At 44.3% G+C, this 20,656-nt stretch overlaps 1 protein-coding gene across 1 annotated transcript in view; it reads right to left on the bottom strand.

The window, feature by feature from the left end:
- LOC141055618 (solute carrier family 49 member A3-like) overlaps positions 1 to 20,656 on the bottom strand; it is an 88,996-nt gene that overhangs the window by 10,729 nt on the left and 57,611 nt on the right. Inside the window, exons 6-9 of the mRNA XM_073552262.1 lie at positions 17,139 to 17,255; positions 15,040 to 15,192; positions 3,250 to 3,407; positions 770 to 882 (exon numbers count right to left, since the gene is read on the bottom strand). Of these exons, the coding sequence (XP_073408363.1) occupies positions 770 to 882; positions 3,250 to 3,407; positions 15,040 to 15,192; positions 17,139 to 17,255 (541 nt within the window). The remainder of the gene's footprint in view (positions 1 to 769; positions 883 to 3,249; positions 3,408 to 15,039; positions 15,193 to 17,138; positions 17,256 to 20,656) is intronic.

Raw genomic sequence — 20,656 nt, 5'->3', positions numbered from 1 at the left:
AAAAACTTACTGATTGGGGCAGTGCTGTCACTGTGATGTTAGTGCTGCAGACAACAACAGACACCGAAGTAGGGGCAAAGGCTCAGTGTTGGAATTGGGTAGGATGCGCAAGGCACACTGTTTGTTTTTTTACAACAAATTGCGCACGGGGACACAACTTTCTTGAAAACAGAAAACCCATTTAAGCCCCCCATACATATTAGAAGTCCAATTTTTCTTTTACATGTGAGTAAAAAAATGACCATTTTTTATCACTTGTGGTGATTTTTTTCTCATAAGGAACCAACAAAATGTAAATTTCTAATCTTCTCCTGCCTATTAGACAGTATAAAAAGCATATTGCAATTGCATGACACACAGATGGTTTCTAAGTTCTGTTTTCTGACTGACCCATTTGCTTGAATGGCAAGGATGTTCTGCAAATTGCATGAAAAACAAATCTGTATCTGTCTCAACAACGAGGCCCTGGAAAGTATAACTGATCGGAATTCCTATTAATTTCTCTGGGAATTCCAGCTATTGTGGAGATGAATGGTAGCATGCTCATGTGTTCTGAGTAAACAAACAATGAATTGGAGGGCACCGAATAGAAAATTTTCACTGGGCACCATTCAGCCTAAGGCCGGCCCTGCCGGGTATTGACATGCTTAGCGTAGGCTGCGATTGATGGTCCATGTGAGAAATCATTGGTTGCACAGGCACATTGGCTATTATCGGATCAGTGTGCTATCCATCTGAGCAGGCCCTTAGGAATAAGAAAGCTACTTACTTGACCAGTCGAAAATTTCAGTCTGATTTTTGCCACATGAGGACAGTGGAGAAGCAGCATAAGGTTTGGCAAGTGACTGGAACAGCACCATGTATATTAATCCCTGCACCTGGCTAGAAAGAAGAAAAAACAAGGGCCATTAAAACAGATTTTTTTTTTAATGAGGTATATGTTACACATCTCAGAGGATAACCGATACATTCAGTAACTTTAAGGCTGTGTGCACACGTTGCGGATTCTGCTGCGTTTCCGCTGCGGTTTTGGCCCTGCGGAAACGCAGCAGTTCCGCAGACATGGTACATTACCATGTAACCCTATGGCTTTTCAAAACCACTGTGTTCTCGCTGCGGTTTTTTCCACGCGGTTTTGCTGCGGTTTACAAACCGCAGCATGTCAATTGTTTGGGCGGTTTCCGCAGCGGTTTCACACCTTTAACATAGTAGAGGTGTGAAACCGCAGGGCAAAACCGCAGGAAAACAGCAGGTCACTTTACCTGCGGATCCGCGCGGAAAAACCCGCAGCTGAATCTGCAACGTGTGCACATAGCCTAACAATTCAGGCTGGTCATAAACTTTGTTACAAACATGTTTGAAATATGGTTTCAAAGTTATGTCATTTGCTTTCAGAAGATCACAGCACTATGTAAGCCGGTATAGAAATTAGTTCACCAGTACAGATGCCGGGTGTGCTGGAGTAAGGAAGGCCAAATTCATGAAAAGGTGCGTGGCTCTTAAAGGGAATCTGTCACCGTTTTTTCGAATATGAGCTGCCGGCACCGACATCAGGGGCTTATCTAAAGCATTCTGTAATGAAAGAGGTCCGGCGCCTGCGCACTGCAGTACTTTACTCTGCCCTCAACAGGGCCGAGCAGTGCGCCAGAGCCACGACAGGAAGGAAAGAGGACGGCATCGTATGAAGATAGGAGGCGCCGGACCGGACTGCGACACCTATCGAACCGGAACGCCCCCCCCCCCGGTGAGTATAATCTAACTCTTTTTTTTATCTTTCAGGTTACATCGGGGGCTTATCTACAGCATTACAGAATACATTACAGAATGCTATAGTAAAGCCACCGATGTCGGTGCCGGCAGCTCATATTCGAAAAAAGGGGTGACAGATTCCCTTTAATGGACTTGGTCCATCTTTTAGCTAAAATGCTCCAGTGTCAGAAATATGCTCTAGTCACTCACGACCTGTACCACATTTCTTTCATACATTAACTCTACTTTTATGAATTAAAATTAATTTGCTGGGCCACACTTTCACCAGCTAAGCACCACCCATTGTTTAATAAGTGGCACAAAAATTTTGATACATGTCAAACTGTTATATGCCAGTTTTATGGTTGAAACTGTTTGATGAATAGGCCCCTTACTGTACATTGCTGTTTTTACCATTCTGTTGGAAGTGTCCACTTGGCAACAACCTTCTTAGAGGGAACCTGTTAGCTGATTCCTAAAGCCCAAATGACTGGCAGAATGAACCAAACACTGGCTATGACACTTTAGACAAAACACTCAACATGCAAATCCATTCTCCTCCATGACAGGCAACACATTGTTTCATTTGATCCTGCAGTTCTTACATCTGCCCCCTACTTCTTGCTAACCTAACAAATGCATGCCGGAAAGAAATATGGGATACACAGAAAGAAGAATGACATGGGCCATTGAAAACACAGGTTTTCTTTGTTTTTAGGCCTGACATATTCCTATAAAACCAGTATCAAAGCTGTAAGGCACAACATCTGGGCATACTTGCCTACAGACAAGTTTTAATGTACAAAGGACAGTTTTGATTGACTGCCATTGAGGCGGGACTTAAAGGGGCTATCCGGGACTATTATTTTTTATTGCTAACTACCTGCCAGTTGTAGCCAGCACCAATCTCTAGCAGCATTGAGTGGGAAGCCAGCTGTCAGTCAGCATGGCAAAATAAGTCAAGTCCTATCTACAGAGCAGAACAGAAGAAGAGCTACCCTAATGACATGGAGCAGCTGAATCGCTGGCGCCAGGTACAACCGGCAGGTAATTGCCTCTGTTAGCAACGACTTGACTGATAGCTTTAAAAAAGAAAACGCCCTGGATAATCCCGTTAAATATCCTGATTTTGGCTATTTAAATATTGGAAAGTATGTTTATGGCATTACTATAAAGCTGGGGAGGAATGAACGTTTAGCTTCCCGTGACTGTATAAAAAGGGAGAGAATAGAAAGAGGGACAATCTGTCATGTCTTCTCCTTGTCACCATTTGCATCTAACTAGGCCATATTCTATCTCTACATCTAATTGGTCGACTCCAGGAAAAATAGTTTTCTGGGAGTTTTTCTTAGGGAATAGTTAGAAATATTAAATATTGGTATGTTCAGAGCTGATGATCAGAGCAGCAGTTCCCCAGTTTATGCTGCCAAACCCTCAGAAACACAGTAGAACAGTAGCAGTTGGCACATAGGTTCAGCAAGCGTGAACAATTCCACTTACCCAGATATAAAAGCCAAACCTGTGGAGCTGCCTTCACCAACTGGGTAGGAGCACTCCACAGCCAGTTCCATAGAAATTGGATAAATTGCAAACCCAAAAAATCCCAGCAAAGAACAAATAACCACCAAAAGAGGCGCTACTTTCTTCAAATTAGATGCCTGAAGACGAAACAAACAGATGGACAAGATTTTTACACATGGCGGACCATAAGCTACGACTAACCAAAATTAGAGCTACTCTGCTGCACAAATGTACACAGTTCAACTACCTGTTGAGAAAGAGTGTCACAATGGTACCTATTTTCATATAAAAGTTGGTAATAAAAATTGCTCCTATGAAATCAATTTCTTTGTAAAATGTAGTTGTGACTACAGTAGGGCCGGTTTTAGATAAAGTGGGGCCCTGGGTAAAGGTTGCATTTACGTGCGCTGAGTTCAGGCCGTTAAATTAGCGTGATCAACAATATTGAAATCATTCGTAGCATGTTTTAGCTTTGTACTGGCTGAGGAAAAATGATGGGCACAGAACAATCACTAATAGATCAATCTGTCCCCATACAGTATCATGTTATCAGCAGCACATCTACAGTTTACACCAAGTGTTGTATGGCTGAAAAACAAAGATTTTTGTTATGCCATAAACAATCCAATCACCCAATGAAAGAGCAGCATTTTACTTGTTTTCTGAGCGATTGTCAACATATTTACATCTATGAACTCTCATCTGTGCTGATGGTATTTATAAATGCTACACACACATATGTATATACACATAGCGCACACACATATATACAGTGGGGGAAATAAGTATTTGATCCCTTGCTGATTTTGTAAGTTTGCCCACTGACAAAAGACATGAACAGTCTATAATTTTAAGGGTAGGATAATTTTAACATTGAGAGACAGAATATCAAAAATAAAATCCAGAAAATCACATTGTATAAATTATATAAATTTATTTTCATTTTGCAATGAGAAATAAGTATTTGATCCCCTACCAACCATTAAGAGTTCTGGCTCCTACAGACCAGTTAGAAGCTCCTAATCAACTCGTTACCTGCATTAAAGACAGCTGTCTTACATAGTCACCTTTATAAAAGACTCCTGTCCACAGACTCAGTCAGAATCTAATCTCTACAACATGGGCAAGACCAAAGAGCTTTGTATGGATGTCAGGGACAAGATCATAGACCTGCACAAAGCTGGAATGGGCTACAAAACCATAAGTAAGACGCTGGGTGAGAAAGAGACAACTGTTGGTGCAATAGTAAGAAAATGGAAGAAATGTAAAATGACTGCCAATCAACATCAATCTGGGGCACTATGCAAAATCTGACCTCGTGAGGTATCCTTGATCATGAGGAAGGTGAGAGATCAGCCTAAAACTTCACGGCAGGGAACTTGCCAATGAACACCTGGATGATTCTGTGAGTGATTAGGAGAAGGTGCTGTGGTCAGAAGACAAAAATTGAGCCCTTTTATCATTAACTCAACTCACGGTGTTTGGAGAAAGAGAAATGCTGCCTATGACCTAAAGAACACCGTCCCCACTATCAAGCATGGAGGTGGAAACATTATGTTTTGGGGGTGTTTCTCTGCTAAGGGTACAGGCTATTTCACTGCATCAATGGGAAAATGGATGAAGCCATGTGCCGGAAAACAATCTGAGTGAGAACCTCCTTCCCTCCACCAGGATATTAAGGCTATGTGCCCAGGTATGCAGAAAATTTCTGCTTCAAAAACGGACTCCTTCCCAGAAAACGCGCCTTTTTGCTAAAAAAAATGCGCGTTTTTTATGCGCTTATTTCCAGCGCGTCTTGACTCACAGGAAATAGCTAAAAACGCGGACTTTTCCGCAAAATTAATGAGCATGTTGCGTTTTTAACCGCTAAGCGTTTCCTTTGCGGAAAAAAACGCATCAATTGGCACAAAAAGGACAAAATGCATTAAAATGAATGGGATGCTTATTTTAAGCTTTTGTGAAGCGTTTTGACTGGGACAAATACTTCAAAAACGCTTAAAAAACGCTTACGTGGGCACACAGTATGAAAGTGGGTCGTGGCTGGGTCTTCCAGCAAGATAATGACCCAAAACTTACAGCCAAGGCAACAAAGAAGCACATTAAGCTCATGGAGTGGCCTAGCCAGTCTCCAGACCTTAATCCCATAGAAAACTTATGGATGGAGTTGAAGCTCCAAGTTGCCAAGTGACAGCCTCAAAATCTTAATGATTTAGAGATGATCTGCAAAGAGGAGTGGACCCAAATTCTTCCTGACATGTGCGCAAACCTCATCATCAACTACAAAAAATGTCTGACTGCTGTGCTTGCCAACAAGGGTTATGCCGCCAAGTATTAAGTCTTGTTTGCCAGAGGAATCAAATACTTATTTCTCACTGCAAAATGCAAATAAATGTATATAATTTATACAATGTGATTTCCTGGATTTTATTTTTGATATTCTATCTCTCAATGTTAAAACTATCCTACCCTTAATATTATAGACTGTTCATGTCTTTGTCAGTGGGCAAACTTACAAAATCAGCAAGGGATCAAATACCAGTGTATGTATACAGAGAACACATACACTGGGGAAAATATGTATTTGATACACTGACGATTTTACAAGTTTTCCCACCTACAAAGAATGGAGATGTCTGTAATTATTATCGTTGGTACGCTTCAACTGTGAGAGACAATCTAAAAATAAAAAACAGAAAATCACATTGTATGATTTTTACATAATTAAATTATTATTATGCATTTATATAGTGCCATTTATTCCATGGCGCTATACATGTGAAAAGGGGAAATAATAAAGACAAGTATAAAAAACAAGGGACACACAAGTACATAAGGAGAGGGGACCCTGCCCGCGAGGGCTCACAGTCTATAGGGATGGGTGAGGATACAGTAGGAGAGGGTAGAGCAGGTCGTGCGGTGGTTCAGTAGACCGAGGATCATTGCAGGCTGTAGGCTTGTCGGAACAGGTGGGTCTTCAGGTTCTTCTTGAAGGTTTACGTTGATGGTGAGAGTCTGATGTGTTGTGGCAGAGAGTTCCAGAGTATGGGGGAAGCACGGGAGAAGTCTTGTATGCGGTTGTGGGAAGAAGAGATAAGGGGGGAGTAGAGAAGGAGATCTTGAGATGATCGAAGGTTGCGTGCGAGTAGGTACCTAGAGACCATGTCACAGATGTATGGAGGAGACAGGTTGTGGATGGCTTTGTATGTCATGGTTAGGGTTTTGAATTGGAGCCTCTGGGCAATAGGAAGCCAGTGAAGGGCCTGGCATAGGGGGAGGCTGGGGAATAGAGGGGAGACAGGTGGATTAGTCGGGCAGCAGAGTGTAGGATGGACTGGAGCAGTGCCAGAGTGCTAGAGGGGAGGCCAGAGAGTAGGAGGTTGCAGTAGTCGAGGCGGGAGAAGATAAGAGCATGCACTAGTGTTTTTGTGGTTTCATGGTATTTTTGAGTTTGAGGCGGCAGGAGGAGGTGAGGGCTTGGATATATGGTTTGAAAGAGAGCGCAGAGTCGAGGATCACCCCAAGGCACCGAGCGTGCGGGACTGGGGAAAGAGAAAAGCCATTGACATTGATGGACAGGTCTGGTGGAGGGGTAGAGTGAGATGGGGGAAAGATGATGAATTCTGTTTTGTCCATGTTCAGTTTGAGAAAGCGAGCAGAGAAGAAGGCTGAGATAGCAGACAGACATTGTGGGATTTCAGTCAGTAAGGAGGCGAGGTTGGGTCCAGATAGGTAGATCTGCGTGTCATCGGCATAGAGGTGATACTGCAAACCGTGGGATTCTATGAGCTGTCCCAGGCCGAAGGTGTAAAGGGAGAATAGTAGGGGTCCTAGGACAGAGCCTTGAGGAACACCGACAGACAGGGGGTAAAGTGAGGAGGTGGTGTGTGAGAGGCAGACACTAAATGTTTGGTCTGTTAGGTATGATGAGATCCAGGATAGGGCCAAGTCTGTGATGCCAAGAGATGTGAGAGTCTGTAGCAGGAGGGAATGGTCTACGGTGTCGAAGGCAGAGGACAGGTCCAGGAGAAGGAGAACAGAGTAGTGTCGCTTGCTCTTGGTGGTTAGTAAGTAGTTAGTGACTTCAGTTAGGGCAGTTTCAGTTGAGTGATGCGGACGGAAGCCAGATTGTAACCGGTCAATGAGGGAACAGGAGGAGAGGTGGGAGGACAGTTCAAGATATACATGCTGTTCCAGTAGTTTTGAGGTGTAAGGGAGAAGAGATATCGGGCGATAGTTAGACACAGAGGATGGGACAAGGGAGGGCTTTTTGAGGATGGGTGTGATTGAGGCATGTTTGAAGGATGAGGGAAAGACACCGTTTGTAAGTGAAAGGTTGAATAGGTGTGTTAGAGATGGGATGAAGACTGTGGCCAAGTTAGGGATGAGGTGAGACGAGAGTGGGTCGAGGGCACAAGTGGTGAGGTGTGATCTTGACAGAAGGGTGGAGAGCTGATTTTCTGTCATGGTGGAGAAGCTGGCTTTTGCAGAACAGGGCTGAGTGGCTAAGAGGGGCATTGGGGGCTGCGGGCCAAAGTTTTGTCTGATCGTGTCGATCTTCTGCTTAAAGAAGGAGACAAAGTCTTCAGCAGAAATGAGAGGAGGGGGAGGAGGTGCTGTGGGACAGAGTAGAGAATTGAAAGTGTTGAAGAGCTGTTTAGGGTTGTGAGACAGGGAGGATATGAGAGATGCAAAGTAAGTTTATTTTGCGGCAGAGAGCGTGGACTTAAACCTGGCAAGGGACTGCTTGTATGCGCTGAAGTGCTCAGTAGAATGGGTTCTCTTCCATCTCCGCTCAGCGGCCCTGGAAACCCGTCTCAGTTCTTTGGTCAGGCTGGTCAGCCAGGGCTGCCTGTTGATTGTTCGAGTTTTGCTCTGCGTGAGGGGGGCAGCTGAATCGAGTGTTGCTGTTATTGTGGTGTTATAAAAAGTGGCAGCAGCATCTGTGTCATGAAGGGAAGCTATGTCTGTAAGAGGGAGAAGGGGACTCAGAGAGTGATTGTAAATTGAGGTGTTCTGAGATTCCTGCAAGGGTGAGCGAGTTTATGGAGCGGGGGTTGCGCAGTAGGAGAGGAGAGGGAAGAGAATGTCAGTAGGTTGTGGTCAGACAGGGGGAGGGGTGAGTTATTGAGATTAGTGAGGGAACAGAGACGGGTGAAGATAAGGCCCAGCGTGTGACCATCTCTGTGAGTGGCCGCAGAGGACCTTTGAGTGAGGCCGAGGGAAGCCGTGAGCGATAGAAGTTTAGAGGCAGCCGGGATGAAAGTGTCAATGGGGATGTTGAAGTCGCCCATGATGATGGTGGGGATATCAGCAGAAAGGAAATGGAGTAGCCAGGTGGTGAAGTGGTCGAGAAAGGTGGAGATGGCTAGTTCTGGGGGGCGGTAGATGACAGCCAGTTGGAGGGGGAATAGATGCGGACCGAATGCACCTCGAATGAGGGAAGAGTAGCGTAGGGTGGCAGAGGAATTGGGGTAAAGGAGCAGGTATCAGACAGGAGCAAGCCAACTCCTCCACCACGCTTGTTGCTGGGGCGAGGGGTGTGAGAGAGATGGAATCCGCCATAGTAAAGCGCAGCTGGAGAGGCTGTGTCAGAGGGAGTGAGCCAGGTTTCAGTGATGGCAAGAAAGGAGAGTTTGTTGGTGATAAAGAGGTCATGGATAAACGACAGTTTATTGTAGACAGAGTGTGCGTTCCATAGGGCTCCAGGTAAGGGGGTTGGGGGAGTGGGGGCTGGATGAATGGGTATGAGATTATCATGGTTGTGAAGATGTGTAGAGGATCGTGGCAGGGTGATAGAAGTGAGTGTAGGGATGTGTTGAGGAGGGCCAGGATTTGGGGATACGTCGCAAGCAATGAGGAGTAGTAGACAGAGCATTAGAAGGTGGGAGCAGGATAGGACATGATGTTGCCGTGTGTGTCTGGAGAAAATAGTAGAGATGGGGAGGGCACCACCAACAATAAACACGGGGATACACCAATAGTCAGTATAAGAAACTGGAAAAATAAAAATAAGAGAAAGCTACTGACCAAGAACTGGGATCACCACAATAAGTCACAAAAATATCAAAAAATTTTTATTTAGTGTCAAATAGACCAAGACCCAATTAAAAACATTAAAAAGTCACTGAGCCCCTGATGAAGCTGCCTGTGCGGTAGCGACACACGTCGGGCATCCACAGGCTCCCCCTAACTTTGGTATGGTACGGCTGCTATATTTTTAAGCGCACAGGTTATGCGCTACTCTGGAGGATGGTCATCTGGCTCTGAGTATATTTCTGCAGGGCTCAGCTGCACCATTGGAAACTTTTTCCGCCTCTAGATTATGTCCTTTGCTCATACTATGGGGCGGGTTGATTAAGGATACATCTTATACTATTTAGCAGTCTACTGTCATTGGTTTCCTATTGTGTCCATTTGGACTCTATTTATTCATCTGTATTATATGTTTTGTGGAATAATACAATGTGACCATTGACTCTATGGACCAATTATCTGTCTGTATTATACCTGTACCTTAAGTTATAGGGGAACCTTTATGGGTTATATTATTAACCTTATAGGTATATTGTCATTGAGTGACTTTTTAATGTTTTTAATTGGGTCTTGGTCTATTTGACATTAAATAAAAAATTTTTGATATTTTTGTGACTTATTGTGGTGATCCCAGTTCTTGGTCAGTAGCTTTCTCTTATTTTTATTTTTCCTGTGTCTGGAGAAAAAGGATTGTATGTGGAGGAACAGTTGTGACGAAGAGGTGAGATGGCTGGGAAGGATGGAGGGGGAAATGACAAGTTCCTTACTGGGTGGAGGGATTGCAGGAGTATGGGGGTGATAGTAAAAAGAAGGCGAAACATTGTTGTGGTGTTATAGTCCGTTACCTTACAGTCAATTCCAGTCCAATTCTAGTCTAATTCAGAGTATTGTACTTAGAAATCTGTACTTTGAAATATGGATTTTGAAATAGATGGAGCCGACTACGGCTGGAGCAGACCAATGGTGCTGTATATATGTGCAGCTAAAGACAGGTGTGAGTGAAAGTGGGGTGTGACTGCCCAGGCCAAATGCACAAAGTTAAGCAAAGGTCATAAAAGGGGGAAGGGGTTATACAGACCACTTAGATGTGTGGCAAAGATAACAAGATGGAGTACAATTATGGATACAAGAAGATGGGTAAGCAATGCATACCATATAGAATACAATGCAGTTCACATGGGGCATTCAGGAGCATGGGAGAGGTGGAAATTCAGCAATGCATACCATATAGAATACAATGCAATTCACATGGGGCATTCAGCAGCATGGGAGAGAGTGCATGACATAAGTATCTATCTATATAATTGCCTTGTAATGTTTTCATTTCCTGTTGTGTCCAGATGTCACCGTATCCCAGAATTCCAAGTGGAGGAAGTTCTCCAACCACCATATTGGGACACCCAAGTGATGGGGTCTCAATATTGAAACTGCTGCTGGTACCAACCTATTGCGCGGTACCACCAGCGGAACACCGTCGCACCACACACACTCTATACGCTGTAGGCACCACACACGCACACACTCTCACTCACACACATTGAGTCACACTCTCACACTCACATTCACACACTCACACTCACACACTCACGCAGCCTCTTGCGCGGTACCACCAACGGAACACCATCGTGAACACGCTGCTGCCGGAATCAGCCGAATTATTCACTGACTGCCGCCATCTTTGTATAGGAGGAGCGCATGCGCAGCTTTAATGTGACCGCCGCTATTTGTCTGCACAAAGATGTCGGCGGTCTGATTTACTGCACCTGTGCAAATTACGAGCAGGTCAGTGAATCATTCGGCTGATCCCAGAAGCAGATGCGCGACATGTCTACAAGCAGAGGAAGCCGGTCACATTAAAGGGGTTTTCCCACGAACGAAAGTTCATTTTAAAAACTGACTGTGTCTGACCGTGTACGGAGCATACCACATCTCCTGGGCAGAGGAGGAAGCAAAAGACAATACTGACATCACAGCAGAGGATCACAGTGGATTCATTTTGTGAGGTAAATATTTCACTGACTGTTTTTAAAAAATATTTTACCTCCCAAAATGTATCCTCTGCGATCTCCTGCTGTAATGTTAGTCATAGATTATACAATAAAATGTGTTTTCTTGTCCTTATGTGGATACAATGTAAATTAAAGCACCTTTGTCATATATTGTTCCATGTTAATAAAATGTTACCTTTACCTACCACAGGAAAGAGCTCACACAGGAGGGAGACAGCTCAAACGAGAGAACGCATGAGGAAAAGGAAGAAGACAGCACAGTGGTGGAGAGAGAGAAAGCAGACAAGGGAGAGAGTACATGGGGTACACAGGTCAAAGAAGAGATTACATGAGTGGAGAAGAAGTAGATGGGGGAGAGAGAAAGCACACAGGGGTGAGAGAGACAGAGCACAGGGGGGAGACAGCTCAAATGAGACAACACATGAGGGGAGAACACAGCACAGGAAGGTGAGAGACAGCAGACAAGGGGGATAGCACATGGGGTAGACAGATCAAAGAAGAGCACAGACGGGAGAAGTCAGCACATGGGGAAAGAGAGAGTGGATAGGTGGGTGATTACACATTGGGGGATAGATACTCAACACTGCAAAGCCTGCCTCCATCGCGACATTACCGCCCTTCCGAGATCCATCTAGTTTGATATAATAGAAAAACAGAACTTAATATTTTGTACAGAAATCTTTGTTTGCAGTTACAGAGGTCAGACGTTTCCTGTAGTTATTGACCAAGTTTGCACACGTTGCAGCAAGGATTTTGGCCCACTCCTCCATACAAATCTTCTCCAGATCTTTAAGGTTTCGGGGCTGTCACTAGGCTACATTGAGTGTATCAAATACTTATTTTCTGAAATTATTAGAAAATGGAAAAAACACAAGATGACTGTCAATCTTCCTCAGTCTGGGGCCCCACGCAAGACATCGCCTTGTTTTGTAAGGGTGAGTCTAAGAAAGGTCAGGAATCAGTTCAGAACTTCACGGAAGGGCCTGCTCAATAACTTGAAGGGAGCTGGGACCAGTCTCAAATATTACTGTTAGAAACACACTACACCGTCACGGATTAAAATCCTTCAGGGTCCGCAAGGTCACCCTGCTCACGCGAGCACATGTCCAGGCCCATTTTAAGTTTGTCAATGACCTTCTGGTTGATCCAGAGGAGGCATGGGAGAAGATCATGTGGTCAGATGAGACCAAAATAGAATGTTTTGGTAACAACTCCACTCGCCGTGTTTGGAGGAAGAAGAAGGATGAGTACAACCCCAAGAACACTGTCCTCACCATGAAGTATGGTGGGGGAAACATCATACTTTGGGGGTGATTTTCTGCAAAGAGGACAGGATGACTCACTGTATTGAAAGAAGGATGGATGGGATCATGCATAGTGAGATCTTGGCCAACAACGTCCTTCCCTAAGTAAGAGCATTGAAGATGGATCATGGCTGGGTCTCCCAGCATGACCCAAAACACACAATCAGGGCAATTAGGGAGTTACTCCGTAAGAAACATTTCAAGTTCATGGAGTGGCCTAGCCAGTCTCCAGACCTGAACCCAACAGCAAATCTTTGGAGGGAGCTGAAACGCAATGATGCCCAATGACAGCCCAGAAACCTAAAAGATCTGGAAAACATCTGTATGGAGGAATAGGCCAAAATCCCTGCTGCAGTGTTTGCAAAACTTGAACTACAGTAAACGTTTGACCTCTGTAATTGCAAACAAAGGTTTCTGTACCAAATATTTATTTCTGTTTTTCTATTTTATCAAACACTTATGTCATGCAATAAAATGCAAATTAATTCTTTCAAAATCATGCAATGTGATTTTTAGCTTCTGTCTCTCACAGTTGAAGTGTACCTATGATAAAAATTACATACTTTCAGAATCGGCAATGTATCAAATACTTATTTTCCTCACTGTAGCTAATAAAGGATAACACCAGTCACAATATGTAATATCACAGCTCATCTTATCACCGTGTGACAAATTACCTCTACACAAGTCACAGAGCATGCCTAAGAACCTAAAAGCTCTCCCATAGATGTCAAGGAGTTAGATCCCGACTATTGTTTTCTATGTAGACACACACAATAGTGAAAAAAGGAGGGAGCAGTACAGCTGAAATAGTCCTTCGTCAATGGATACAGAGCATCCACAAATTCCACTCCAAACCTCCTACTTTAATAGACAATGTAACAAATGAAAGCAGCACCCTATGGTTCACAAACACGAGTGATTTATTCACCCAAATGTCAAATACACACTATGTTTTAGTTGCTCCACTTTGCGTGTATTTGACATAGGGTAAATAAATTGCTTGTTTTTGTGAATCCATTGAAGTGCTGTTTTCTATGTCCATGTTGCTGCTTTACAGCCCATATAATCATGTACAGAAAATAGTATACAAAAATTCTACAAAAATAAATACGTCACTTACTGGTTATAAAGGGAATCTGTCAGCAGGATTTAACTTAAACTATTTATATGCGCATGTAGCTCTTTCAAAGACAAGGCAGACAATACCTTTACATGGCCGGTCTGTTCCTCCATTACTAAGAAATCAGCATTTGAATTTATATGTAAATGAGGCCTAAGAACTGCTGTAGATCTGAAGCCTACATCACTCCAGCTCTGTGCTCTGCCTCCTTCTTCTTGACTGATAGCCTCTGTCCTGTGTGACTTCAGAAGTAAGAGCCGTTATTCAAACAGGAGATGGCGACACTTGGTGGGAAATAGAGCTGGAGTGACAGAGGCTTCGGATCTTCAGCCTTATTTGCATATCAGTTCAAACACTGACTTCTCAGTAGGAACAGACTAGGCATGTAAAGATATTGATAGACTTGTCTTTAAAAGACCTTCATGTGCATATAAATAGTTTAGGGGTGAAATCATACCAACAAATTCCCTTTAAATATTTGAAAATAATATAGGTAGAGCATTCCCTTTAAGTTAAACGTCACTTGTTTCGCACCCCTGTTAGTTAGTTTGACCAGAGGTTCTTGGACAGAGCGTCTTTTCAAGAACCTGCATGGATAGGCATTGCTTTCAGATGAAAAGTGGCATCATACTTGCCACCTTCTTTGACTGCGGTGTGGCAGATTCCAGAGTGCAGTTAGACTTTTGGCCTTCATCAGATGTTATTACATCTCCGCCCCACGCAAAGTAAAACCTTCCAGGTGGGTAGACTGTTTCCTGGGTTTTTTTTAATTCTTTATTTTCCCAGAACCCTTTGAGAATATATGTTGCTATTCCTCGTGGGTAATTTTTCATCTTGGAGACAGTCAACACCGGTGATGTCTGGCTGAATTCGATTCTCCTGTCCACAAAAAACTAATATATCTGCCTGGTCATGCTGAGTTGGAATAATGGTCGGCTGATAGGACTCTTTAAGGATGACGTATTGTAATTTTGCACCTGTGTTTTGCAACATCTTTGATATATGGACTGGCTGCATCCTGTAGTGCATTTGTTCAGAGTCCTGGGCTGGTAAGCGGTGCTGACCTTTTTCAGCTGTATTTTTGAATTTTTGGAGGATTTTTAGTCCTCTTCTGTGGCCTTGCTACTAAGTTTGGATGACGTATTGCTCTACTTTTCATGACTTCCTCTCATGGACTTTAGTGTTTGAGTATGGTCTGAGAGGAAGTCACATGAAACAAGCTTTACACAGAGGGGTTCAGGCACAGGAACACAAGGATGTGCTATACCTGTGCTCATTTTCTGATGATTTGCATACTTACCACAGCAAACACTATAACATTTAAAGCTGTCAAAGCAAAACTAATTTTCACAACTTCTGTAAACTTCTTTGTCCGGTCAACATAAAGTCCACATAATAAGGCACCAATAGCCCCAAATACAATGAAAAGGGCTCCACATAAACCTGAAATAAACTGGGAAAAAGGAGACTGAATTAACCTCTCTTAGAAAATTACATATGGAGCAGAAGAATAAACATAGTAACCATCAACAGCGCTTACATTGTTATACCGGTATACGTTTGGGTCCATCCACTAATACTAACAGGTAGTGGGGAATATTCCGTTTTTACCCAATATAATTGCTGACAATCATTTTGGTTGATAAGAGTGTCTAGAAAATAGGCATACAGTTCATTTAAAGGGAGTCTGTCACTTGGAAGTACCTAAACTACTTCTGCGCAGAAGAAACAAGAAGGCAATGCCCATAGAAGACCGGAATATCGCAATTGCTGGGCACAGGACAACCACTAGACATCACAGGGTCCTGTGATGCTGATGAGAAGCAACAGGCACCCAAATGAAGACCGGAGGCAGGAGTTTTCTTTCAGGCACCACACACCCTGGAGCCTGGAAGAATGCATTAACATAAAGGATTAAAAGATGATTTCTGAAGAACAAGACCCCAAATATGAGGCATATACAGTAGGTATGACTATTTAAGTATTCTATAACCTGTCTGCCCATATTTATAGCTTAGGTACGTCCAAGGAGATGACAGATTTCCTTTAATGATATTTTTATAATTTCATAATTGGACTGAAGAAGAGCTAACTCCTTATCAGGGATAAAAATAACTTTCTAATAAGTGGTTTTGTGTATAGGGAAAAAAGTATGGGAAGTCCTGGAGTACCTATACAAGCCAACCACCTAAACCAGCCAAACTAGGGGTGAAAAAGAAAGCACTTCCCGGTTCTGTCAGGTCAAGTGGTTTAGGGTGCCTGTACACTAGGTGATAATCACGGAATTACCACTCCTAAAAATGTTAGTTTTTTTGATTATCACCCAGTCTAAACACCTGATGAACAAGCAAAACACCCATTCATTTGGTCAAATTATCTAATGGTTGCATAAAATATCATCATTCTCGTCAGCATATCGTTCTGTAGACAGGATAAGTGGTGCCAAAAACAATTTTTTTCTAGGCACACAGAACGAATGTACAGTATTAACAATAGTTATGAGTACATGGAAGCGGAGTCTGCCTATCTAAATTGGCTATATTAACTTATCCGTCGCAGGCAAATTTCCGTTTTTTTCATTTTTGTTTTATAACTTCCCTTCTTCCACGAGCCATACAACGTTCGCATACAACTGCGTACCCAATGTTAAATATAGGTACACAGGGAAACGCTGGACACATGCGGCAGTAGGCGGAGCATAGGCGGAGCTTCAGAGAGGAAGAAAGGAGGAAGTAGACTGCCATCTGCAGCCCTCCTGAACGCAAATGTGAACCTAGCCTTACTGCAGCACACAGTTCATAAAGACAAAACGCCAGTCTTTTAATCAATCAGGGCCAAAGTACATGTATGTATGTATGTATGTATGTACTGTATGTATGTACAGTATGACAAATATTTTATAGCAGGTGATATTATGAAGGGGCATAGACTTTTCATACTATTCTACATCTGAGATTAAATTTAAAGCACCACTGCAGCGTTGTATTTTTTCAGTGCTGGAGTGGTGCTTCCAATCTAAGGTTCCTCACCGTAGTCTAACCCGCCGCAGTCTTCACCTTTCCTCAGCGCCACTCCGGTTAAGTGTTGCCATCTTCTGACTGCAACTTCTGCCTGGCCAGCAGTAATGATCATAAGTTCTCGATGCAAGTGTACGAGGCTCTCATAGACTTTCATTGTAAAGGGACCTCGGCTCACACAGCAAACACCGGAGTGACACCACACTTTTGGAGACCAACAATAGTGGCGACGATAGAAAGGTGAAGAGGGCGGAGGATAAGTAATAAGTCTAAGACTAAGGGTAGGGAACTTAGTGTACATTAGAAGCACCACTCCACCTGTAAAATAAAAAAAAATGCTGCAGTGGTGCTTTAAGAATAAGAAAATAAGTGTTAGACTTACATTTGAATAGCCATTGAAGCATAGTATCTGTTCCAGGAATGCAGAGAAGGCAGTGAAAATGCCGAGACCACTTCCAAAGCAAATCATTAGTATAATGTAAGCTTTATTTTTTATGAGCTGTAAGAGACAAGGAGACAATTGCAAATGTAAAATTTACTGATCATGTGCATTCATTTGCCATTTCTTGTAACTATTTTGTGCAACATTATAAAATATGGCTTCAATGTGACAGGGTTAAATGTGTCTCCAAGAAGGATAGTGCTGTCATTCAACTATGTTTTATTCTTGTAATCCCCTTCCAAATGAGCGCTCAGTACAGACAAGTGTTCACTTATTTTTAAACGAGGAGAAGAATGCTGCTTCCAGATCATTCTGGCAGCATTTTATCTTTCTTTATCCCCTTCATGACAGATATATTCACCTTAGATTTCATGGAGCAGGTCAGAGTGTGTGGAGCAGACTCAGGAGCTGAGCCCGCTTCGCAGTCAGCATAAGCTAGCATCTTGGTCTGACAAGTACCCTATATTATTGACATATGTGATGTACCATGTCTACAAGATATGTTTTCTGTTGCAATGTGCTAACAAATCCTCCATCCTAGGACATTGTAAACTGTCAGTAGTAGGAATTCCTTCCCCCCAGGTTTTATCAACCCTGCCACTTACTCTGGAAGAGCAGGAATGTTAATTAGCTAGACCATCTTCCTCACACCATTTGCCTTCTCTCCTCTTCAGAGCGGGAAAAACTTCTTTGTTTGAAATGAATAAAACTATGAGAGACTATACCATAAGAACCAAATACCCTAGAGATATGAAAATCATATTTTTGTAACCTGAGCGGTCCCAGCTTCGAGACCGCGTATGTTTCGAAGTTCTACCCTGTCCAGAACATGAGATAGGATTTGCGCCCAAATGGACGGTCATATCGCATAGATGTTTAATGTTTTCTTGATGGGCTCATTACGCTGGGAAACATGATACCACTGATGAGTCCATACCAGCTTCTCCCATAAAGTTATAGCTAATCTAAGTTTTGTAGCCAAAACATAACTTGGATAAGAGAGGTGGGATCAACCCAGAATGCACCTCTCTGTGATGTCACATAGGAAAGTCTATAAGGCATTTCCTGGGCAAACCAGCTCAGAACAGCTCAAGTCGTCGTGCTAGAAGGACCCCAATGAGCGGAGAAGTGCAGCTCCGCCTCCACCCACCTTAAAGCCGCATGGTCTGCCTAAGGAACAATATGGAACTGTGAGTGTAATCTCTTTGTTTTCTCCACTTTTATTTTATACCTGTACTGTACATATTTTATGTCTCAATTTTATAGCAACTTTTATCTGTAATCACTGTCCTCTTTCGGAAAATAAATGAAATTATTTAGATCTGTCTCCATGCTCTAAGAATCGAACTATACGCCTTTGATAGATAATCGCTACTAATTCAAGGGGTTTGCCACGGACCCTCTTAATTTAACACTGTGAATTAAGTAACCGTGACTGGTGGCAGCGCGTTGTGTACGGCTATTACGGCTTGCTGGCAGTCTAGAAGGGTCTTATATTGCTGAGTAAGGGGCTTCAGCCACAGCATTGATAATTCCCTTACTGCAGAAGCCTAATTGCCGGTTCACAACAGGCAGCCCGTCCGGCGACTAATTATCCTAGGTGCAGTTCCCTGACTGACCTGAGGGTAAGGGGGGCGCCGGAGAGCTGCGAGTTCCAAAGTGGAACTGAGAAAGTGGGATATACATAAATCCCCGCAGTACTTGGAAGATTGATAGCAGTGGTGGGGCATCCAAATTAAACTCCCCCTGCGGCAAATTGTAGAGCGAGATTAGCTTGCTGGATATTTTTGGTCACATGGTGCCAGTGTTGGGATAACTAAGATAAGCCCCACTGCGCCTGTGATAGCCGTGTGCCGGCATTGTGTCACGCCCCTCCGTCCGCTGATACACCCGTGTCAGTGGTGGGACTGTGACATAGTGGTGACACAGGGTCCGCTGTCCGTCGCGTTTTGGTGGCAGCGGGACTCCCGTTAGTGTCGCCCGTAAGTGGACGAACGGCGGTGGGCTGTTCGTCACATATTGGTGGCAGAGCGGTGGGATAATCCTAGAGCATTAGTGATTTGGTTTGAGCAATCATTCCTCTCACTAAAAACCTGCACGGTTCCTGCGGGAATCCTGCATCATAGGTTTTGGAGAACAGACTCAGTGGTTACTAGTCCTGAGACATTAGTGTGTACTTGCAAGTATCCCCCTCCCGTTTCTTCGTTTTTCTTTTTCTATCTTTTATTTGGCAACCATGGCGGCAAAAGGAGAACCTTGGTACACCCGGCAGACAAAGGAAGTTCTTGCTGCGTTATGCACGTACCAAGGCCTTGACGCCACGAACAAAAACAGAGCTCAAATGATCGCGGCTCTAGTGCAGCTGGACCACGACCAGAATCCAGCGAGCGCAGAAGTTGGCCCAAGTTGCAATGGGGCTGCAGCAGAGGCTCCACTCCTGAGCGCTGGCCCCACATTCAACCAGAACGGGGTGGACCCCTATCTGCAAATGGCCTTGGACGAACTCCCCGCCGAAGACAGTGATGGGCGGGTGAGGCTGATCCAGCAAGCTCGAGAGAGAGCAGAGCAGCGAGCCGAGCGCCAGGCGGAGAGAGCTGAGCGCCAAGCTGAGGCTGAGAGAGCCGAGCGCCAGGCGCAGAGGGCCCATGAACTGGAGGTACTCCAGCGGGGTGGGAATGCCCTCACAGCCCGAAGCCGTGAGCCCAGCAGCGTCCAGACTCCTAAACCCCGGCCAGAGCATTTTCCCGTGATGGAAAAGGACGGGGACTTGGACACATTTCTGCGAGCCTTTGAGAAAGCCTGCAGACAGTACCAGCTGCCTAGAGACCAATGGGCAAGGTACTTGACCCCAGGGCTAAAAGGCAAAGCCCTGGAGGCATTTGCTTCTCTTCCGCCAGAAGCCGATGATGACTATGACGCCATAAAGCAGGCGCTGATCGCCAAATACCGGCTGACACCTGAGGTATACCGAAAGAAGTTCCGACACCTCCAACGTGGCCCACACGATAGCTACAGTGATGTGGTGCAAGGACTCAGGACCCACTTTGACCAGTGGATCCATGGACTGTCCGTTGAAACCTTTGAGCAGCTACGGGACCTGATGATCAAAGACCAGTTCCTGCATCTCTGCCCAGCTGAGGTCCGACAGTTCATCCTGGACCGCGAACCAACGAACGCGGACAAAGCGGCGCAGATCGCCGACAACCACGAGGCCAACCGGAAGCCCGAGACGCGGAGGCCAGTCGCCACCAGCTGGAAAGGGGGTAAGCCAGCAACCAACCCCAATGCCCCAGCTAGCCGTCCCTCCGGAGGCCCTGTCCCTGTTGCCAACAACAGGCCGGCTACTGACAGTCGCCTGTGTCACCACTGCCAGCGGCCTGGTCACTTCTTTTACACCTGTCCGAACAGGCCGAAGAACCCCCCAGCCAAGGCCCCTGGGCCCAATGCCTCTGTTCTTT

The sequence above is a fragment of the Dendrobates tinctorius genome, unplaced genomic scaffold, assembly GCF_039654945.1.
Source record: "Dendrobates tinctorius isolate UK_male_01 unplaced genomic scaffold, ASM3965494v1 ptg000189l, whole genome shotgun sequence".
Classification (NCBI taxonomy): domain Eukaryota; kingdom Metazoa; phylum Chordata; class Amphibia; order Anura; family Dendrobatidae; genus Dendrobates; species Dendrobates tinctorius.
The sequence above is the reverse complement of the archived record's forward strand: the minus strand, read 5'-3'. Positions and strand labels throughout refer to the sequence as shown.